This window comes from Corythoichthys intestinalis, chromosome 9 (genome assembly GCF_030265065.1).
Source record: "Corythoichthys intestinalis isolate RoL2023-P3 chromosome 9, ASM3026506v1, whole genome shotgun sequence".
NCBI classification, from domain to species: Eukaryota; Metazoa; Chordata; class Actinopteri; order Syngnathiformes; family Syngnathidae; genus Corythoichthys; species Corythoichthys intestinalis.
The window spans coordinates 37,806,397-37,830,984 of record NC_080403.1 but is presented as its reverse complement, the minus strand read 5'-3'; the positions used below and the strand labels follow the sequence as shown (position 1 = coordinate 37,830,984).

Here is a 24,588-nt window from a genome sequence, read left to right as displayed (position 1 = left end):
TGACAAGTGTTTGGGTTAATTTTTGTTGGATTAAAGTAAGGAACTCAAGAGAGCGGCGTCAGAGTTTTTCTTTGCCGCTGTCCAGCGGTGCGCAAGGGGGATGGAGCGAGGAAATCGTCGGGCTGAGGGCTTTTTACGTTGTGGATCCCACACATGCATTGCTCAGAAGGTTTCCCTTTTGAAGCCAGAAGGCCCTTCTGAAGTTTGCCAGGGACCATCTGAATGATGCAGAGGGGTCATGAGTGAAAGTCATGTGGTCAGATGAGACCAAAGTAGAACTTTTTTTGCAAACTTTATGCGCCGTGTGTGGAGGAAAAAGAAGGATGAGTACAATCCCAAGAACACCATCCCCACTGTGAAGTATGGGGTTGGAAACCTCATGCTTTGGGGCTGCTTTTCGGCTAAGAGGACAGGACGACTGTACTGTATAAAGCAGAGGATGAATAGTGAAATGTATCGTCAGATTTTGAGATCCAGAGACTTGGAGATTAATTGTGGCTGGATCTTCCAACATGACAATGATCCGAAGCACACAGCTAAGCTGACCAAGGAGTGGCTGCGTAAAAAACATATCAAGGTTCTTGTGTGGCCTAACCAGTCTCCAGACCTCAATCCAATAGAAAATCTTTGGATGGAAGTGAAACTGTGTTTCTCAACGGCAGCCCCGAAACCTGACAGATTTAGAGAAGATATGTATTGGGGTGGGAACCTCTTGGTACCTCACAATACGATACGATTTGCAATACAAAGCTCACGATAACGATGATCTGACGATACAAAGATTATCGATACATTGGTCAGGAAATCATTCTAGGATATTATACAATAAAACTAATAACCAGAAAAACAAGCTTCTGCTGTGAATTGGAATGAGTTTATCACTAGTAGATGTCCAATCCATTTGAACTGTTCATTCACTGCCATCCCTCCCACATTAAACGGATTGAACGTCCATGGCCATCAGTGGCAGCCAATGCCAGGCAATGAATTTTGGGCCATTTAACGTCATTTACCTGTTGATTTTCAGTTACTTCCTGTTGATTTTGGGGTATTTTATGGGTCACTTCTTGTTTATTTTGCATTACAGAACAGGAAGTGACCTGGGAATCACACAAATGAATAGGCAGTGACTCAAACTCAACAGGAAATGACCTGTAAATGCCCTAAAATGAACAGCAAGTGACCTGTAAATGCCCTGACAATCGGACCGAATGACTGTGAATGCTCTGGTTTTGAATGAATGAACGTTCCCAGTCTAAATGGACTGGGCGTCGAGCACCGTTTTTTTTTTTTTTTTTTAATTGACACCTTTTCAAAACGATATCTTGATTTTTGACAAGAGCATATTGATAACCTTTTGGGAAACAAAGTATCACGATATACAGTGGGGAGAACAAGTATTTGATACACTGCCAATGTCACCATTTCGATATTTTGTCACACCCCTAATTTGTGTAGAGGAATGGGCCAAAATACCTGGTTTGGTTTGCGAAAACCTGGTGAAGAACTACAGAAAGCATCTGACCTCTGCATTTGCAAACAAATGCTTTGGCACTAAATTAGGGCTGTCAAAATTATCGCGTTAACGGGCGGTAATTAATTTTTAAAATTAATCACGTTAAAATATTTGACGCAATTAACGCACATGGCCCGCTCAGATTGAAATGACAGAAGTGTAATGTCCACTTGTTACTTGTTTTTTGTTATTTGGCGCCCTCTGCTGGCGCGTGGGTCCAAATGATTTTATGGGTTTGGGGAGTGAGCATGGTGTAATGACATCAACAATGGCGAGCTACTAGTTTATTTTTTTAATGAAAATTTTACAATAATAATAATAAAACGAAAACATTAAGATGGGTTTTAATATAAAATTTCTATAACTTGTACTAACATTTATCCTTTAAGAACTACAAGTCTTTCTATTCATGGATCGCTTTAAGAGATAATGTTAATAATGTTAATGCCATCTTGTTGATTTATGGTTATAATAAACAAATACACTACTTATGTACCTTATGTTGAATGTATATATTCGTCTTTTGTCTTATCTTTTCATTCCAACAATAATTTACAGAAAAATATGGCATATTTTGTAGATGCTTTGAATTGCGATTAATTGCGATTAATTACGATTAATTGATTTTTAAGCTGTAACTAACTCGATTAAAATTTTTAATCGTTTGACAGCCCTACACTAAATATTATCACTGATTTTCTCAGGGGTACAAATACAGTGGGGCAAATAAGTATTTAGTCAATCACTAACAATAAAAGTTCTCCCACTTGAAAATATTACAGAGGCCTCTAATTGTCAACATGGGTAAACCTCAACCATGAGAGACAGAATGTGGAGAAAAAAAAAAACAGAAAATCACATTGTTTGATTTTTAAGCAATGTATTTGCAAATCATGGTGGAAAATAAGTATTTGGTCAATGCCAAAAATTCATCTCAATACTTTGTTATGTACCCTTTGTTGGCAATAACGGAGGCCAAACGTTTTCTGTAACTCTTCACAAGCTTTTCACACACTGTTGCTGGTATTTTGGCCCATTCCTCCATGCAGATCTCCTCTAGAGCAGTCATGTTTTGGGGCTGTTGTTGGGCAACACGGACGTTCAACTCCCTCCACAGATTTTCTATGGGGTTGAGATCTGGAGACTGGCTAGGCCACTCCAGGACCTTCTCATCTCATCTTCAATGCCCTTGCTGATGGAAGGAGACTTACACTCAAAATCTCTCGATACATGGCCCAATTCATTCTTTCTTTTACACAGATGAGTCGTCCTGGTCCCTTTGCAGAAAAACAGCCCCAAAGCATGATGTTTCCACCCACATGCTTCACAGGGGCTATGGTTTTCTTCGGATGCAATTCAGTATTCTTTCTCCTCCAAACACAGGAACCTGTGTTTCTACCAAAAGTTCTATTTTGGTTTCATCTGACCATAACACATTCTCCCAGTCCTCTTCTGGATCATCCAAATGCTCTCTAGCGAACCGCAGACGGACCTGGACGTGGTTCTGGGATTTTTGCTCACCGTTCTTGTTATCATTTTGACACCATGGGGTGAGATCTTCCATGGAGCCCCAGATCGAGGGAGATTATCAGTGGTCTTTTATGTCTTTTATTTTCTACTAATTGCTCCCACAGTTGATTTCTTTACACCAAGCGTTTTACCTATTGCAGATTCAGTCGTCCCAGCCTGGTGCAGGTCTACAATTTTTTCTCTGGTGTCCTTCGACAGCTCTTTGGTCTTGGCCATAGAGGAGTTTGGAGTGTGACTGACTGAGATTGTGGACAGGTGTCTTTTATACCGATAATGAGTAAAAAAAGGTGCCATTAATACAGGTAACGAGTGGAGCCTCGTTAGACCTCGTTAGAAGAAGTTAGACCTCTTTGACAGCTAGAAATTTTGCTTGTTTGTAGGTGACCAAATACTTATTTTCCACTCTACTTTGGAAATAAATTATATTATATTAATAAAAATCAAACAATGTGATTTTGTTTTTTTTTCTCCGCATTCTGTCTCTCATGGTTGTGGTTTACCCACATTGACAATTACAGGCCTCTCTAATCTTTTCAAGTAGGAGAACTTGCACAATTGGTGGTTGACTAAATACTTATTTGCCCCACTGTACTTATGAACCCCAGTAAATTACAAATAAATTATTGAAAAATCATACAATGTGAGTTCCTGATTTTTTTAAGATTATGTCTCAAAAAGTGGAAATGCATCTATGACTGAAATTTCAGACCTCTACCTATTTTCTAAGTGGGTGAACTTGCAAAATCACAAGGGCTGCAAATACTTCTGCCCCTCACTGTATATTATGAGCAACCGTCAGATATGCCATATCTTAAGGGAATTAAAAAAAAAAAAAAAAAGGAGCGTGACAGTGGATGATGCACTTTCAGCGGTTGACTAATCGCTATAAACAGTCAAATACACAAATGTGAGTTGACAAGACTCATAAGCAGTACAGTAGGACAAGCGCTAGCTAGATCCACACACAAAGACAATTTTCCAGATGTCGCTCACTAGCCCAGACCTCTTAAAAACACGTAGACAACGCTGCATCAATCACTGTGACGCTTTCTACATTCTCTTTTATCAAGATTTTATTAGGTTATTTGTACAAATGTATGCACCGGCACACTAACCTTTATTCAATGCCGTTTGTGAAACAAGCCAATCAAATTCCCAGAGTTGTATTTTTAGCTTTCCTGCTCAACATTCTATGAGATTCTTCCAGTGAAGCGTCTCAGAAAGATCAGAGCTTAAATGTTGCTCGTGGTTTGTGTGTGTGCTTATGTTTTCAGTGTTGCATGAGGGCAGACAGGAGGCGTTTGTGTTTGTAGTTTGTCGCTGCTACCGAGACTAGGTTCACGCTATCCCCCCGTGACTGCAGAGAATGACAGCTGAGCTAAAATTGCTTCCTGCGGCTTGTCTTTGACCACCGCTGCAGTACGCGCATTAACGTGGCCATTAAAGAAGCGCCGAGCACAAGGCACACTACTCCGCCAAGGGCACACGCGCGCCCTCGTGCACGTAAACACAACACTGATGTGCCAAGTCACCGCCTGACAGACCCCCCCCCCCCCCCTACCCCCCATTCTCACTTTGTCTCACACGCGCACACACAATCTTGGCTGAGCGCCTGTAGGTTATTAGCAATATGATTTATCAAATGCCTCAGCACTTAACCGTGTCCCACTCATTCTCTCTGGTTCTGTTCTTTGTTCTGTCTCTCTGTGGCCCTTTTAGTCCTGCAAGATAATCCCTCTAATTTTCTGTCCTTTTTCCCATGTGCGCATAGCTCAGCATGGCTGGTTCTTGTCTGAATACCACTGCGGATATTACATGATTGAAAATTGGAGAACGCAGCAGGGAACCAGTGTCTTCATTCAATAAATAGAAGAACTCATTCAATTTTATGCTTTTGTGTTCCTCCCTATTACATTATGCATACGAGACATGATTTAAAAAAAAAAATCTCACCCAAAATCTGCTAGGATATGCTATAACTCAGTCGCAACCCTATTGACGATTCACCATTTAGAAAATGGATGGATCAATGGGATACTAGTTACTAAAACCGGGGCAGGTATATCTACACTGGCACAAACCAACTTAATTGTGTCAGGTTATCCCAGGGGTCGGCAACCTTTAACACTCAAAGAGCCCTTTCGACCATGTTTCCACAGAAAAAAACAACATTGGGATGATGTGTCTTCCTGACTGTACAGTGATCCCTCGCTACTTTGCGCCTTGTTCTCTGGTCAGATGAGACAAAAGTAAACCTTTTTGGGAAAATGCATCAAGGCCTTCAAATAACAGAACTCAGTCCCCACAGTCAAACAAGGCGGAGGTTCCCTGACGTTTTGGGGTTGTTTTGCTACCTCTGGCACTGGACTGCTTGACCGTGTGCATGGCATTATGAAGTCTGAAGAATACAAACAAATTTTTGCAGCATAATGTAGGGCCTAGTGTGAGAAAGTTGGGTCTCCCTCAGAGGTCATGGGTCTTCCAGCTCGACAATGACCCAAAACACACCTCAAAAAGCACTAGAGGTGGGAATCTTTGGGCACCTAACAATTCGATTATGATTCAGAGGCTCCGATTTAATTATAAATCAATTATTGATGCACCACAAATCCCTCCCCCACGCTTTTAATTTTTTGTACACTAGTTCCAAAATTGTTCAGAAATCCTCTCAGGCTAAACAAACTACTATTTCAGTATCAAGTTAACGTTAAAAACAGTACATAAAATACTCAAGTCCCCATTCTGTATTGGCAGCTTTAAACTACATTCAATTCATTTAATGTTGTGAATCAACCGTTAAAGTTGTTAAAATTGCTCCCGTTATTCCATAATTTCCCTTCTGTCTACTTTCGACGTGAAAGTTTTAAAACTGTTTCATCATTTAAAGATAGATTCAAGATTTTGCCGATTTTTTTTTTTTTTTGGGATAAAAAGTAATTAGGTTCGCTACAACAAAGCCTTCTAGAGAAGTTTACTGCTTTAAGATGGCGCCTGTTTACCAGCGCGGGAAAGTCTGTCATTTCGCATCTAGTTCTTGGTATATGATCTAACACGGCCGTTGTCTTTCATTTCACATCTCGTTCTAGATATATGTTATATCTACCATAGCCGTATGTATGCCGTTTGTAGCAACTAGCAACTGGGCGCTGTTTGTAGCGGCTGACGGCCGCAGTCAGGTATTATTGTTTTTTTTTTTTTTATCTAGCGGCATGAGTTGAACATGATATTTACTCTCAGTCTGTTCCTCATTGCGTCCTGAAGACCGCGCTGACTGTGTTTTATTTCTGCTTTACCTGGTATAATTCAATAATCGGAATTTGGATGTTTGTGAATCGTTCTCAAATCTTCCACAGCCAAATCGCGAATTATCTAAGAATCGGAAATTGACAATTTGGTTTGAGAGAGAAAAAAATAAAATAAAATATATATATATATATATATATATATATATATATATATATATATATATATATATATATATATATATATATATATATATGGCTGTCAAAATTATCGCGTTAACGGGCGGTAGTTAATTTTTTAAATTAATCACGTTAAAATATTTGACGCAATTAACGCACATGCCCCGCTCAAATATTAAAATGACAGCACAGTGAAATGTGTACTTGTGTTTTTCGGAGTTTTGTCACCCTCTGGTGGTGCTTGGGTGCGACTGATTTTTTAGGCTTCAGCACCCATGAGCATTGTGTGAGTAATTATTGGCATCAACAATAGCGGGCTACTAGTTTATTTTTTTTTGGAAATTTTTACAAATTTGATTAAAACAAAAACATAAAATATAAAATTTCTATAACTTGTACTAACATTTATCTTCTAACAACTACAAGTCTTTCTATCCATGGATCGCTTTAACAGAATGTTAATAATGGTAATGCCATCTTGTTGATTTATTGTTATGATAAACAAATACAGTACTTATGTACCGTATGTTGAATGTATATATCCATCTTGTGTCTCATCTTTCCATTCCAACAATAATTTACAGAAAAATATGGCATATTTTATAGATGGTTTGAATTGGGATTAATTGCGATTAAGTACGATTAATTAATTTTTAAGCTGTAATTAACTTGATTAAAAATTTTAATCGTTTGACATCCCTAATTATATACTTACTTATATTTACACATTTTTATTCACAGAACACTCTCGCAGGTCATGAATTCACCAACTATGTAAAGTCATGGTTGCCATTTGGAAGTCTTTTCACCTGTGAATGGCATGACTTGTGTGACTGATCTGTCGACAAACACACAAAACAGTGAGCCTGACTTGATCTACCTACTAAAGGGAAGTTTATAATATCAAATATTCATTTATTTCATATAGGGTTAGCCGTATCAGAGGGTTCAAATAGCAGCATGTGGCTGGAGAGCTGCTTGTTGCTGGGTTGTCCAAATAGACAAGACACTATATTCAGGTTGAAGTCTCAGCAGAAGTGTGCATTTAGAATCCGTTTTTTACAATGGTTTATGGCAGTGCTCCTCAATAGCTATTACATCGATCCAAGATCAGATGAGATTTGGTGTTCTCAGAGTAGCATGGCTTTAGCCGCACAGTTTTTTTGAGCTGTCAACCATCACATTGTGCATGTTAGGTTGGAGGGCTGGCACACGAGATGAATTGAAAAACTGTTTACTGTCACTTTGTGTTTTGGTTGGGTCAGCAAGTGTATGCCAGAATTTACTCGGCATGCCAAAGATTCACAGACTGCCTGTTACACAGTCGCCGGGTTCACGCAAATGAAATTTTTAACTTTCACAAATACTTTGCCTGCCTGTGGGAGCCTGCTCATACAAAATTGTATGCTGAAAGAAGAATGGACTAAAAAAATGAATATTTCAAAGTTGAATGAGAAACTCAACAGCTTGCATTGTTGCATTTCATCTGATATTGGGGATCAAATCGTGAATATCTAATCATATTTTAATTCAATATTCTGGCAAATTGAATACAGTCACTCTTGAACTGTCATTTGAATACAGACGAGGGTCCTCCTTGCACATGCCCGCTTTGTGCGTCTGACTGGAGCAGCTGTGTGCCTCACAGTGAAGGTCTGCAGCTGTCGCGGGACCTGGGGGCCACCTACCTGGAGTTACCCTCGCTTAACCATGTGTTCGTGGGTCGCTACTTTGGCAGCGTGGTACACAGACATGCACACACGCACTCTCACACACATTTCACCTCCGGCTTATTCATTTTTAAGGTAGAACATCTTATGATGGGAGCAATTTGTTCCCAAAGTGAAGAACACATGATGTAACAACTTATTTTTGTACCTTGTTTTTGAATAAATGTGTTTCTGTATTGTTCAGCTGGAGTACTTCATGATCCAGTGTCTGAAACACAAAGCCAAAGAGAAACCAGAAAAGAGGCGAGGAAATAAAGTCAACGAGCTTCGCCCGCCTCACTTGGAACAACCAGGTCAGAAGAAAGATGTGATATTCAAAACTTAAACTAGTAATATGAAAAATGGTCTTTTAGTACCTGGTGTATTTTTAAAAAATATATATTTTCTTTCTTATATGTTCCCATTTCTTTGCAGTAAAAAGGGTAGATTGTCGTCTCGCAGGTTTTCAGAGCTATAAAAAAGCTATGTGCTAAGGTTTGGGCAGGATCAATAATTCTTTCTTTGAATTTAGATTTAGAAGAGAGATGAAGCGTGAGGTAGACTGTAACTGATGTAAAAATCAATTTTCATTTGGACTGTTTGTTCGCAACACGAGAGTGAGAAAGAGCACCAATTAGGTGTTTTGTTGTGAGGCTGCTCTGATTAGATGGGATTACTTTTATCTTTGAACAAATTAATTTAATCGGTGTTATAAATTTGACTAATTCAAATTCAATTACTTGTTGACTTGTGTCTATTATCCCTTTCAGAGATACTTTTTTGAGACTTGAATGAGAAATTTATGGGGTCCAGAAATATTCTGACATTGCGGTGACCTTGAACTCATTTTCTGCTATTGGCGGTGATGGACGTCCAATCTATTTGAACATGGATGTGACAGGAGCAGTTGTTCGGTGACAGCCGTCTCAGTTTAAAATGAATGTCATCAACCTCTTGCAATGGCAGCTGATGAGTTTATAATTTTGCCATTATACATTACCATTACCATTGATGTAAAAACACCTTGACAGGATCTGTGATATCAATGAGAAAGAAATGTATGTACTGTAATTTTCAGACTATAAGACACTACACTTTAGGGGTGTGACAAAATATCGAAATGGTGATATATCGTGATACTTTGTATCCCAAAAGGTTATCGATATGCTCCTGCCAAGAATCGAGATATCATTTTAAAAAGGTGTCAATGTCAAAAAAAAAAAAAAAAAGAAAATTGAACCAATAAGTTGCTACCTAAATCTTCCACCATAATAGTGTCTCAGTTAACTCTAAGGCTACATTGACGGTGCTCAACGCCCAATCCATTTAGACTGGGAACGTTCGTTCATTCGAAACCAGAGCATTCACAGTCATTCTGTCTGTTTTTCAGGGCATTTACAGGTCACTTACTGTTCATTTTAGGGCATTCACATGTCGTTTCCTGTTGAGTTTTAATCACTGTCTATTCATTGGGGTGATTCCCAGGTGATTTCCTGTTCTGTAACTCAAAATAAACAGGAAGAGACCCATAAAACACCCCCAAATCAACAGGAAGTAACTGAAAATGAACAGGTAAATGACCTTAAATGGCCCAAAATTACCTCATTGCCTGGCATTGGCTGCCACTGACGGCCATAGACGTTCAATCCGTTTGAAGTGGGAGGGATTGAGTGGGAGGAATGTTCATTTGCTGCCACCCTCCCAGTTCAAATGTATTGGACATCTACTAGTGATAAACTCATTCCAATTCACAGCAGAAGCTTGTTTTTCTGTTTATTAGTTGTTTGTAGAATATCCTAGAATGATTTATCGATATTCGTTGTATCGCCATATCGTCAGATCATCGTTATCGTGAGCTTTTTATCGCAAATCGTATCGTATCGTGAGGTCCCAAGAGGTTCCCACTTCTACTACACTTCCCCTCATTTTGAATCCTGTGGCTTTTAGTCCAGTGTGGCTTATTTGTTGATTTATTTGGGTCAATAGGCAACACTTTATTTGTCAGCAGTGTCGTAACACTGCCATAAGACCATCATAATTATGACATGACACTATCATGAGCATAAATTAATGCTTATGACAGATGTCATTAAGTGTTATCCGGCAAATTATGTCACTAACTCCATTTATGTCCAGCTCGGATCTTTTACGTCCGTTAAAAAGTGAGATAATTTGCCAGATGACAGAAAATGTGTCTGTCACAAGCATTTATTAATGGCGGAAAACACAGACAAAGCTGAAAAAGCGGTTTCTGCTCTTGCACCCCTCTTTAAAATAAACTGCTGGATTTGAAACCAAAAGAACTGTTGTGTCTGATAAAACAATATGTCTATATGCTGCCATAGCAGATTCAAGGCGCATTAAGCCCCTGAACTATTTTTAATTTGTCCGTTTTACCCTGGAAACCCCCGTTTACAGACGTTGCGCGACCGCTTTTGTTTCAACCCAGCCATAAAACGAAGGTAATTAATTATATTCATTATTCAAAATGTCATTTTTAGCTTAGAATCATTTATAGATGTCTAATATTTCGTGTAAAAAAAAAATGACTGGAAAAAAATTATTCACTCGCATATTTTAAACTTTTAAACAAATTAAAAAGCGGCATGGAAAATGAATGAATGAATGAATGTCACAATGAAAAAAATGGTGTCTGTAAAAAAGTCACGGGATATCTTTTTTTTTTGTTACTGTCGCATTTTTCCGACATGTTAGATCATAAATAATCGAGCCGAACAAAGAAAAATTGAAAAAAAAACTTTTAAAAGGGTAAATATATGATAAAAAAAAAACTCGACCACTCCATGATATTTTAAACTTTTAAACAAATTACGTCACAATAAAAAAAATGGGGTCTGCAAAAAAATCATGGACATCTACCTGCTAACTAACGCAGCAACAACAAGCTCAAAAACTCCAAAACTTAGCTGAAAAAACAATCAGGTGCATACCGCCACCTACTGTACAAGAGAGTGCAGCACCCATTTAAAGGCGCGCTGCTTTCACTGTTGGTTTTTATTAGTCAATATTTTGTTCACCTGCCTAATCTTGCTTGTACTATTCGTGTTGCTGCCTCTAGTGCTCAGTTACGATATAGTTGCACCGGGCTTATGGTTTGCACCGGAGGCATGAAAACGAAACTATCAATTCACAAAGAGAAAAAAAATGAAAGAAACAAAAGTAACTTGTAACGCAGGCTACAATTTGAAAAGTAGTGGAGTAAAAAGTACAGATACGTGCTGTAAAATGAAAAAATAAAAGTACCACTTCATATTTGTACTCAAGTACTTCTATGTTACCTTCCAATACTGCAATTTGATGACATCTTCAGAAGCACGTACGAAGGGTATTCAAAAAGTAATGCACCCAACTTTATCATGTACAAACGAATTATATTAGCAACATGTATTATACATCAAAAGAAAGGTACAAGTGTGAGGATTTCATTTTGACTTCTCCACATAGTCTCCACCTCTCTCAAGAGCTACAGTCCACCTATGAACGAGAGCATGTATAGACCCTACCCACCGACGTCACAAAACCACATGCTCGCTGTATGGTTCCGCCCACTTGTCCGTCATTTTGTCTCTGTATAAGCATTGGTTTCAATTGATCGAGGAATTTAAAATGCATTTCATGGAAGACCCGGTGCTTTCTGATGCCGTAAACTCACTGGATGTGTTGCATAAAAGGCGTTATGTGGAAAAGCTTCGTTCTATACAGTCGCCAGATCCATATTTGATGCCCAAATCGATGTTTTTCGACCCACTGTCTTCGCCCTGTCTGCCTGACATCTGCTACGCTGATATTTACAATTATCTTGTCCACACAAAATCAGCCTATTCTCACGAAAATTTGAAAAACTTCAAGAGCTTGGAGGCTTATAAATACTTTGTTGCTGGTTGGGTGAAACAGGTCCTCGTCCACGAAAATTCGGCAGGAATCTATCTTGTGCTTGGAAAGGTGAGTTACGAAATTTTCAATTCAAAATCTTTTGTTATTGCTAACATCCACTGTCAAGTCTAATGTATTTCATGTTGTTTGTCAATGGAGTTAAGGCTTTTAATGTTTATATGGTTTAGCGATAGCACTCTCACTACATACGTACGTGTATGTTGTCGGCGATTAGCCTAGCAATGATCTTAATTGTGGTTATTTGTCAGCCCAAAACCCTCTAAGTATATCTTAAATGCATCTTACCGGATATAAAATGACTACTACATAGTCTGTGGTGATTTTTTGGTGCCCAGTTTTCACGTCGAATTGCAGCCGTCCATTTCGCTCTCCTCTTTGGATCCCTCGGAATACAGTAAAACTTCAAGTCTCTCCTTCCATCTTCTCTGTTAGTGCAACCAACAGCCACACACGCCTTCACCATTTTGATTATTAATGTTAAGGAGCAGAAAAACACGCCGTAAATAGGAGGAATGTACGTAGCCGTAACAGGTTAACACTATGTTTAGACGGACAATTGGGCGGTACCATTCAGGAGAGCGGAGTTGTGACGTCACGTAGGTAGGGTCTATACCAGTGTTGTAGAACTCGGCGGGTGATCTCTAAGCCAATTCTTGACTGCAGTCTCCACTTCATCGTCATTGCCATATCGGTTGCCCCCGAGTCTTTCTTTCATTGGACCAAAGAGGTGGTATCAAAGTCTATCCAAATGAAGTGATGACCTCAATGGTCCTGATGCTTGTGTGAGGACGTGCATTGTCATGCTGGAGGAGCACATTTGACATGTCGAAGTTGGGCCGAACACGTCGAATTCTTGCTTTGAGCTTCCTAACAGTCTCAATGTATACCTCAGAGTTAATGGTTTCCCCCTTCGGCAAAAAATCCACAAGGATTACACTTTGAGAATCCCAAAAATTGGTGGCCATAATTTTGCCATCTGACTTTTGGGCCTTGAACTTTTTGGTCCTTGGTGAACTCTTTCACTCTCTTCATGGTCTTCAGTACTGTTTTTAAATCACTGTACCCATCTTTTTACAGTACTATAGTCTATGGTATCATCTTTGTGGACATTTTCCAACCGGTTGTGAATCCTCAGAGGGGTTAATCCCTCTGCATCAAGGAATTCAATTACAGCTCTTTGCTTCTGACAAGCTTCAAGAGGGGCAGCCATTTTGGAAGCTAGTTTAAGCTTTAAAAATCTGAAAATAAGAAAAATACATAAAACAATCGCAAAAAGGGGTGTCCTATCATGTTTGTGCCAAATATAAACAAGATTGGTAAAATCCTGTATGAGCAATGCACATGAGTGCATTACTTTTTGAATGCCCCTCATAGCATTCAAAATAAACATATAAAGCACTCCATCAGCCACATAGGATTTAGGATTTATTGTTTCTTGTAACTTCATCTTATGGTGTCACGGTACACAAGAAAGCCCGCAAACAGTTTGCTGAAAACATGTCAACAAAGCACGTGGATTACTGGAACCATGTCCTATGGTCTGATGAGACGGGCGGGTTTTCTTGTGTACGGTCTTCAGAACAGGCTTCCTCCTGGGGTTACAGCCATGCACACCAATTTAATGTAGAGTGCGGCGTATGGTCTAAGCAATAACAGGCTGACCCCCCACCTCTTCAATCTCTGCAGCAATGCTGAGAGCACTCCTGTAACGAGTCACGAGACATTTTGGAGGGAAAATGACAAGCAGTACTCAATTTGGACATTCAGGGATGTGCGTAGTTTCGAAGGGGTGTACTCACTTTTGTTGCCAGGGTTTAGATATTAAATATTAATGGCTATATTTTGAGTTATTTGAGAAGAAAATAAAGTAACTCTGTTATTTAAGCTGCACACAGACTACTTTTCATTGTGTCAAAGTGACATTTTGTCAGTGTTGTCCCATGAAAAGATATACTTAAATCTGCAGAAATGCGAGGGGTGTACTCACTTTTGTGATACACTGTATGATAGGTAAAAAAGCATTAATGACATAATAGGACTCATTTAGTGTCCGTTATTTTTCTTGGTTGAAAAATATATTATTCAAAAATCACCATCACTACTCTTTCCTAGTATGCTTTCATTTCCTCTCTTTGCTTAGCTCGTCTTCCCCCCATTCGAGTAGAAGAGTCAAGCTTCTCCCAAGACATGCAGTGGTTGTTGGAACGTGGCGTGCAGTTTGCCGACGTGGCCTTCTATGCAGGGGACTCCGGGAAAGAACTGGGATGGGCTCACGCATCCGTACTCTGCGCTGTCAGCCCGTATTTTCGACAGCTGCTCCTGGGGCCCAAGACCAGGTGGGAGATGTATTATCCTATCAAGCAGTTTCGCCATCTGTAAGCACCAGGTGCCTTCCTCCTCCTTTGTGCTGAATGCTGTCCGGTTTGACAGGGAACGGCCACAATCACGCTGTGTCTGCAGGGAGAGGGATGGAGCTCCTCACTCGTTACTCTCCACCTGGGATGGAGGAATTATTGATGACATGCCTCGATCTGAGGGACATTTGGCTGGCCGCCTCTCTCGTCTGGTGGTGAAGGATCCCCTATTATGTATGTGCTTATGGGAGACCCTCATGTTTATTTACAGAGGTAAGCATCAAAACACACCCTTCATAACCATATCCAATACAGAGATTTGTTGAAACAGTAGTAAAGAATGTCTTTACTTTCTTGTGACTTAAAGCTTGAAAGAGCAAATTTTGCTTTTGTCATTTTCTCATAATGTGTGGAGCGGTATCTTGAAAGGACCAGTCACAAGAGATGAAGCTGAGAATGAAAGTAAAGTTATTCTTTGGAGCGCTTGAACCAGAAAGTATTTTGCCTCAATTTATGGCAAGTCGGTGCTTTTTCTTTACTGTTGTTTCATTCGACATGGTTATTAACAGTCATAACAGTTGGAAAGCTTGTGCACTACCTTCTATGACTGCAATTTATGATCACACATGACTATAAATCAACCGCATAGGATAAATAGAATGCCAAAGTACAACTCATCTCTTTTGGAATTACATTTGTATGCCTTGCAAATCTTTCCTAATACCCTACATTTTCCAGGGAAAGTAAATTATGCTTTTCCTGATTGTGTTATTCCCTGCCAACTACTATAAAATCTATTTGTCGTTCTGCTATGTCTGCTCCAACTATCCTAGCATCTCAATGTTTTCTGATAAAATAACTATATTCATAATACGTATTTCAACGTTAGTCATTCATTCATCTACTGTAAACCTTATCCTGAAGGTCGGGGGGGTGCTGGAGCCTATCTCCGCTAACTATGGTTCAGGAGCCGGCGTACACTGTGAATTGGTTGGCAGCCATTTGCAGTATTTTAAAACTATTTTCATATTGGCTTCCGTAATTTTGGGACAATAAGACGCTACGTTTTTTCTTCATTTTCAATCCTGTGGCTTATAGTCAGGGGTGCACATAATTTTTTTGCCCAGGTTCTCAGAGGAGGACCTGGAGATGTGACTTGGTCCTCATTGAGCTTGAGAGCCGACCCGCCTGATGCGTTAAATTTATGACAAGCTTTACTTGAGCCAATTAACTTTAATTAATTATATTAACAATTAAATCTTGATTAACATCAATTGGCACAACAAAATTGCCATTACTTTGAAGTGAAATGTAAAGACATAAAAAGCACCAATTCAAAATAAAGGGCATTATGCGGCTCCCACATCAACTCCAAGCCTTTTTAAAAGTGGGATGTCCTCCTCATAAGACCTCATTGAACGTGCATGTTTAGCTTTGTAAAATGCGAGCAAAAACACGTTTGTCAGTGCATGGCGCTGTTCATTACCTTTATTCTGCCACTTGTCCATAGGGCGAGTGGGGTCCTGTTTGACATCGATAGTTTGCTTAATTGCCACATGCGCTCTGTTTTTTCCGTGAAAGTTTAGATGGCTGAAATTCTTTGACCCTACATAAAATGCGCTGCTTTTATCGGCGACATTGGGATTCTCACGGCACATTTTGTACCGCATTTCCGTGTGAGCATCATTTGCTTCTCGCCATGGTACCTCCTGTCGCCACTTTTCAGCAAAAGTCCTTTTTTTCCGGTAGCTCCGGTGACGTCTCTGTCGTCTGTCTGTCTTTTGACGGGGGTGGGGGAACAAGGAAGTAATTACTCAGTGTGGCCTGCCTCTTCGACATTTTGAGAAGTTATTTTCTCATGTCCGCCGCAAATACAGTGGTCAGCCAACGGTACGCAAAAGCGTATGGAAACCGTTGAGGGCCAGCGCGTTTGTCTACGTCCAGTACGCATGCGCGCATGCGGACCACTTATGTGCACCCCTGCTTATAGTCCATCCAAATCATATGGTGCAGGAGCGCAAAGTACATATGACAGCGCAGGGATGATGAGACTGGCACAGGCCTCGGAACATACGCAGAAAATGGGGCTGAAAACAACACGCAAATGCTCACTTGCCATGCTGTGGGACTTACAAGCCTCAATTTCAGATAATATCCATGTTAAATATTAGGGCTGTCAAATGATTAAAATTTTTAATCAAGTTAATCACAGCATAAAAATTAATTAACTGTAATAAATCGCAATTCAAACTATCTATAAAATATGCCATATTTTTCTGTAAATTATTGTTGGAATGGAAAGATAAGACACAAGACGGATAGATACATTCAACATACTGTACATAAGTACTGTATTTGTTTATTATAACAATAAATCAACAAGATGGCATTAACATTATTAACATTCTGTTAAAGCGGACCATGGATAGAAAGACTTGTAGTTCTTAAAAGATAAATGATAGTACAAGTTATAGAAATTTTATATTAAAACCCCTCTTAATGTTTTCATTTTAATAAAATTTGTAAAATTTTCAAACAAAAAATAAACTAGTAGCTCGCCATTGTTGATGTCAATAATTACACAATGCTCATGGATGGTACTGAAACCCATAAAATCAGTCGCAACCCAAGCGCCAGCAGAGTGCGACAAAATACAAAAAAATACAAGTAACAAATGGACATGACGCTGTCATTTTAATCTGTTTGAGCGGGGCATGTGCGTTAATTGGGTCAAATATTTTAACGTGATTAATTAAAAAAAAAAAATTACCGCCCAATAACGCGATAATTTTGACAGCCCTATCTATATGTTATGACAACAATTTACAATTATTTAGGCTATACTCTGCACAGCATGGGTAATTGCTCACATAGCCACGGGTGGGACTCACAGTAACGTACAGTCTAACTTGTAAAACATGAAAAAAAAATCAGAAATTACAATAAATAACACAAACCCATTCTTTGCGAGTTTCACCGCCCTCGTCTTCTCTGGCCCCAAAGTTCCCACCGTCTTACAAATTGTGCAGCCCAAACCCGAGTTTCCCATAAGGGTACTGGCCTGTTGCTCGGCTGTTGGTGGTCCTCCTAGCTGACTTCTGGCGCTGTAGCTGGCCCCCAGTCCGGGTGGCGCTGAACCTGACCAGCTGCTGCCACGGTAGCAGCCTCCTGCTCCGGCTTGGCTGGCTGTCCGTGAACCTGGCTAGCTGCTGCGGCGCTTGCCACCTGCTTCACCCGGTCCAGCAAGTGAGCATTATCACTGCAGCTGCCCTCATCGCCGGTTGTTGCTTTTCTGACTCGTTTTGAACCATCTTCCATCTTTTAGAAAAAAACAGTAAACGCAACTGTCGTTTTGGCATGTTGAAATACCGTTTTATCCTTTCTGCTTGCTCCCCAGATGCCACAAATTTGAATGTTTTTTTTTTTTTTTTTTTTTTTATGGCAGGGACGTGATTTGTTGGTCCAGCTTTTCAGTTCATCAACAAATCTCCGACTCTTTCAAATGGCTTAAAATGTTTATAAACAACATGCAATTCTTGGCATTTGTTCTGTAAATGAGTTTATGAATATTATTAATTTGTATCATACTGTAATGTCCGTAACTATGCACGGTCCCTTAAAGAGACGCTGGGACTGGAGAGCTGTGAGGTAGTAGGGAAGCGAGGGGAAGACAGGCGAGAAGCAAAAGTTAGTGGTCGAATGTAGCGGAAGTCCGCTGTTATTTTGTTTATTGTTTTCTTATTGTTGCCACAATAAAGTGGAGAAAACCATCAATGACTACACTGTAAAAAAACTGCTGTAAATTTACGGCCAATTTTTAACACTAAAATACCGTTTTTGTGTTAAACAGTTTATTACTGTAGTTAGCAATGCATTGTGGGTTACCAGCATTAAAGCAACAAGACAAATGTTGTAAACGGTATGTTAATGTTTCAATTACATGACACTACCGTATTTTTGGGAAACTGAGTTTTGACTGGAAATTTGGAGCATGGGCAGAAATCTGACATCTTTTACATTGTGGCAATATAGACTATGTTTTTTGCCAATTTAAATTAAAATAACTAGACACCGCAAATAATTTGCCATCAAATCCAGGAGGACATAATTAGCCATAATTTGGATGTTGGAACTCTTCAGAGGATGACTTTAGATGACATTTGCTGCTCTTCAGTGCTTGTTCTTCAACTTATATTGGGATTTATGTGTACCAATTTATAAACGGTGAGTTAATTAAGTCTTACTCATATTACCTAAATTATTGTATATTAAACTTAAGTTCTGAGGATTGCTGAATAGCGATATATAATATTGATGTTAGTTCCTCTGGAGTGCCAGTAGAGGGCAGTTTTCTATTGTTTTGCAAAAGATGCAACTGAGTGAATTTTTTAGGGAAATAAATAAAAGGTGTTTGCCAGTGAGCGGTTAAAAAGGCAAAATCCGAGTGTCTCATATGTATCCAACAGTGGAGTTACAATACGATAAGGGGCGCTACTTTGCGGTTTTTCACTTATTGCGGCGGGTTGTGGTCCCCATTTACTGCGAAAAACGAGGGATCATTGTAGTTCAAAACCTGATGTAATGGCAAAAAACAGATTAGTTTTGAATCTATGCAACCCAAAATAGTTGAAAAATAACTGACAGACCTAAAACAAATTGTAGTGCTTCAACAACTTTAATTTTATAAATATGGGATTTTTGTCATATTTGTTTACAATTTATTTTTTTTTCTTTTGTGTGATCTTAATACACCAACTTCATGCAGTAACAACTTCATACAATCAACACAAAAGTTGTGCATGCATTGAATCAAATGCAACCAGAGTCGTGTATTCCTTATAGCACATGAAGTCTCGTTTAACAAGCGTGTGATATACTCTGCGCCTCATGAAAATCTTCTCAGCGTGCGGCTTAAATTCTGCAGAGCTGTCCTTGCTCGCTGTATGTCAGATTGTGGTGCATGTCATTAAAGACTTCCGTGCTAGAGTCAAACATCTGATTTGCTGCCTTTCATGTGTTTAGGAGCAGAGCGTTGATGAACACGCATATGCTCACATTTGTTATCACACATGCAGGAGAAACACAAACACATGAGCTCTGCGAGAGCTGAGCAGATTATAGGGTTAGGTACTGCATAAAGAAGAATCGCTCACTCCTTGAAGACGTGCTGCAGTCTGCATTGTGGATTTTTCTCATGTGTGAGAGTAGGGAAATGAAGAGAAAGTTGTAAAGATGGTAAAAAAAAAGAAAAGGGAGTGAGATGAGGTAGGGCGGTGTAGCATAAAGGATAATATGATGTGTGTACTGCTTTTGAGCTTGTGGGATAAGGAAGTAAAAGCAGAATATGAACGTAACTTCTCCACAAGACACTTTAAGGAAACAGTGTTACGTCTTGTCTAGAAAATGGCTGTAAACCTTCAACATATTGCTTCTGATTCAATCTCCAATTTAACGTGCAGTAAATTCCTACGTGCGTGTTTTGTTGCGATTGCTAAATTTGCACTTTGCATTGCCCAGGGAAAGAGGGAATCACATTGTTTGATGCTTGTTTGTTTGAAGACTGAAAACAATGCTTTTTCACAAGTCATTTTAGCAGATTTTTCCCTCCTAGAATAATATCATGTGTCTGAGAGAAAAAAAAACTCCCCCCATGAAATAATTTCACGCTCTGGTTTGTCAGTGTGTGTCACAGAGTCCATGATTTTACTAGGTTGATGGTAATGTCGTAAGACTGTGTCTCTTTTTGTAGCGTGCTTTTGAGTTATTTGATTCGTCAGTGGATTACTATTTTGCATAAATATGTATTTATCACATATTGCACAAAGAGGAATTACGGTGTGCGTGAGTAAACCATGATATGTTGATTTAAGGCATTGACTGAGTGAGTGTTTTTTATCTGTTTATTTATTTTCAAGAAGCATGTTTTTGGAATGTGGGAGGAAGCTGAAATACATTAAGAAAAGTCACACAATAAATGAAAATTTTAATTGAGTTGAGTTTTAAAATTTTAATGCACTCATTTTGTTCTTTTTTAATTAACTCTTACAGCGCACTCATTTAACTCATTGGCTGCCATTGACTTTGCTAGAAGCCCAATCCATTTTGACGAGGAGGTGCGAATGAATAAATGTCTTTTCGCCCCTTCCACTGAAATATGAGCATTCACAGCCAGTCTTCCCAGTCTAAATGATTTGGGTGTATATCACCATCATTGGCATGCAATGAGTTAAATACAACAAGGAGAAAAAAAATCAACATTAGAGTCTTACTGGCTGTAGCCAGTGTGTATTTATTTTTTATTTAATATTGCTAATATATAAAGCAGTACTATTTTTGGCAGCTCTTTTCATTTTCGTCTTAGTCTTTTGAATGAATACACTTATTAGTCTTACTCATATTTAAGTCCTTTGGAAATGTGTTCGTCTTCGTCCAGTTTTAGTCAACGAAAACGCAGACAAATTTCGTCTAGTTTTAGTCTGCAATTCTCAAAATATTTTCGTCTATAAACTTCAGAGGTTTTAGTCCATGAATAAATCAATAAATAATTAAAAGGTTTGACATTGACAGGCGAGCACATAGTTGTAGTCTACAAGGACATCACCCTCCTCATGATGATAATACACACTCAGCAGGAAAACAGCACATTATTTGCAATTAATTAAACTCACCTGGACGCCACTAACTTTATGTAAAACGTTTTCCAGGAGTTAAGAAGACACTCGCCCTGCTAAATGCTAACGCAAACACTATGCTAACGTGAATGCTATGCTAACACAACAACTTAGTTTTAATTTGTGATTATCCCTTATTACAGACCTTTAAAGGCTAAAGCAACATGGCAGATCTAGCCAAGATAAGAAAGAAAAACATACCAAGCAGCACGTTTCACAAAAGGAGCCTGGAAGGGGCACAGGCTTACTCACCAATATGTGGGGCGGGGGGCGCAGCACGTCACATGAGTGACACAACCAAACACTGCTAAAACGCATGCTAACCACACATACGATAAGAAAATGTAACACATTGTGAACTTATGAGGGAAACGAAGGCGAATGTCGTTTTCATCTCATCAAACGACAACTGTCATCCATCTCCCAAGACACGTTTTTACTGCGTCATCGTGACATCATCGTCATGTAAAAATTGTTTGTTGACGAAATATTTTCGCTATCGTCATCGTTGACGAAAACAACACCGATTTAAAACAGCACTTGGGAACTTTTCAGTTTTGGTGGATTTTAGCGACGCCAGCAGACAAAAGCGGTAGTGTTATGCCTTAAGGAAGACTTTGTTTCCCATGAGGACCAGCGCTGCGGTTCCCATGAGGACCAGTGCACACCCGCACAGTGTCGTAAAATCATCAATAATTATCATCAATGCCTGCAGATGGATTAAACATTTCTGTTTTCAGCGGCTGTGTGAAGGATGAATAGAAATAAGGTAATGAATCCAGTTGTGGCTAAACAATAGCATATGACGATTAGCAACTGTGTGGGTTAGTGTGGCTAATAGGGGTGTGCCATCTTAGGCACCCCACGATTTGATTCGATTGCGATTCAGGGTGCTACGATTTGATTATTGAACGATGATCACGGTATTGATGATGATCACGGTTATCACGATTATCACGATTATCGATGCATCGTACATTGCTAATTAATAAAGTAGCCAAACAAATTTATGTCCATTATTTATTTAAAATATCCTAATGATTCAACAGGAACGATGGAAACATGCCCATACAACAAAAAGCTGCCCTTAAGCTGCTTTTTTATTTATTTATTTTTACAAGAAAGTGCAAAAACATTAACCATTTTAAAGGCTGTACCTATTTCTCTCAACAATACAATGAAAATTTACACAGGTGGAATGAATTCCACATTTTCTGGAAGCAAAGTCTCTTTAGAAATAATACTTCTTTTAATATACTTTGTTTTCACAGACTATTTTGCATGTTTGTAGTGTTACTGCTGTACTTAATCATGGTTTTACACGTTCTGCACATGAAATACACGTTAGCAAATTAGCTAATTAGCTTAGCGCTCGGCACTAACTGTTATCATCTCAAAAACAACAACAACTAGGCCTGCAAGCAGGACTGAACGGGCCCTCGCAATCTAGCGCAACTCGGACGTCACGCAACTCGGACAGTGTGCAGGTCAGGGTGGTGGCAGATCCTCCTCTCTAATCATCTCATTAGAACCTAACATGCTCCAAAGTCGCCTCTTTACATTCACACACCTAAGAGATAAAAACCCCTATTGGTGAGAGTACTACAAAAAAGGAGCGAATAAAGGGTCGTCACAGCAACAGACAGAGACATGTGGACATGGGCCGTAAAATAAGTATTTCAAAAGGTCTTGAAACTACAATGACCAACCTGAAAAGAACTGGACATATATTAGAAAAATGAGTGACTTTCTATTGCCACTAGTTGGCGCTGTAGGGTTGATGCAAATAACCCCTACAGGACCCTTCAGAGTATGACTCAACAAGCACGAGATGTTTGGCACAGATATGTTGTAGAAGTTATGACTGTTCAAAACTTGTGGTGAGACGAAATGGCTTCAGTCATTTTCACTTCTCCTGTTGGACTCTTCTGCTTCAACCAAACCTCAGTATTTTTCATCAGGCACCTGAACACATGTCTTATGGCTCACCTGATGCTGGTTTCAGGTGAATATATTTTTTTCCTTGGAGGAGGAGCCTGTTTAGTAAAAAAATGCATTTCCTGTTCCCACTAGGGGGCGCTAGGCCTAATGGGTCATGTTTCAATGCACTCATTTTAAGGGTGGGATTCCGCACATACATGCCAGATATGAAAAAGATTGAACGTTGTGTCAAGGAGCTATTAGTCTTTTACTGAATTTGTCATTTTGCCGAAAAAATGGCCGACTTTGGCACCACGCCCAGGTCAGACCCATGAATGAAAACGCACCATTTTGAAAATTTTAGATCACCTATGTCTCCTGAATAGTCTCACCAATTTTGAAAATGATCCAACTAACTCCCTTTGTGACAAGGTCTCAAATGTGCACCCTGTTAATTGATAAAAATTTCACATTCGATCCAAAATACCCGATTTCCTGTTGGGTTTGGAATATGGGTTCAAGAGACTTTTTGGAGCAGTTTTGCACAAGGTATCGACTCCCCAAATTTCATTGCTCTACGTAAAAAGAACCTAATAGGAAACACCTTTTTGAAAAATTCAAGGGGGCGCCACTGAGCCATTTTGTTACTTTTTTTGTAACGTCGCAAGATTATCAAAATCCACGCAAAGCCGCATGTATGTGCAAAATTTGGTGAGTTTTCCTGCATGTTTAGGCCTCCAAATGTAAACTATACTACAAATGGATAAAAATTTCACATTCGATCCAAAATACCCGATTTTCTGTTGGATTTGGAAAATGGGTGCAAGAGACTTTTTGGAACAGTTTTGCATAAGGTATAGACTCCCCAAATTTCATTGCTCTACGTTGAAAAAAACCAATAGGAAAGGCCTTTTTTAAAACTCCTTTCTGTCGCCACTAGTTGGCACTGTAGAGTTGATGCAAATGACCCTTACAAGACCCTTCAGGGTATGACTCTCAACAAGCATGGGAAGTTTGGCGCAGATATGTTGTATATCTGCTGAGTTATGACTGTTCAAAGTTTTTTGCGAGGCAAATTGTTGTTTTCACTTCCTGTTTGGACCCCTCCGCTTCAACAAAACCTCAATATTTTTCATCAGGCACCTGAACACAGGTCTTAAGGCTCCCCTGATGCAGGTTTGAGGTCAACAGATTTTTTTCCCTTGGAGGAGGAACCTGTCTCATAAAAAAAGGCATTTCCTGTCCTCACTAGGGGGCGCTAGGCCTAATGGGTAATATTTCAATGCACTCGTGTTAAGGGTGGGATACCGCACATACATACCAGATATGAAAAAGATTGAACGTTGTGTCAAGGAACTATTTGTCATTTACTGAACTTATCATTTTGCCGAAAAAATGGCCGACTTTGGCACCACGCCCAGGTCAGACCCGTGAATAAAAACGCACCATTTTGAAAACTTAAGCTCTCATATGTCTCCTGAACATTCTTACCAATTTTGAAGATGATCCAACTAACTCCCTCGGTGAAAAGGTCTCAAATGTGCACCCTGT

General features: G+C 39.4%; 1 protein-coding gene across 2 annotated transcripts in view; it reads left to right on the top strand.

Moving 5' to 3' along the window:
* rhobtb3 (Rho related BTB domain containing 3) overlaps positions 1 to 24,588 on the top strand; it is a 76,936-nt gene that overhangs the window by 17,204 nt on the left and 35,144 nt on the right. For both annotated transcript variants that reach the window (XM_057845225.1, XM_057845226.1), the window contains exons 4-7: positions 8,053 to 8,210; positions 8,383 to 8,491; positions 14,233 to 14,428; positions 14,523 to 14,719. In XM_057845225.1, the coding sequence (XP_057701208.1) occupies positions 8,053 to 8,210; positions 8,383 to 8,491; positions 14,233 to 14,428; positions 14,523 to 14,719 (660 nt within the window). The remainder of the gene's footprint in view (positions 1 to 8,052; positions 8,211 to 8,382; positions 8,492 to 14,232; positions 14,429 to 14,522; positions 14,720 to 24,588) is intronic.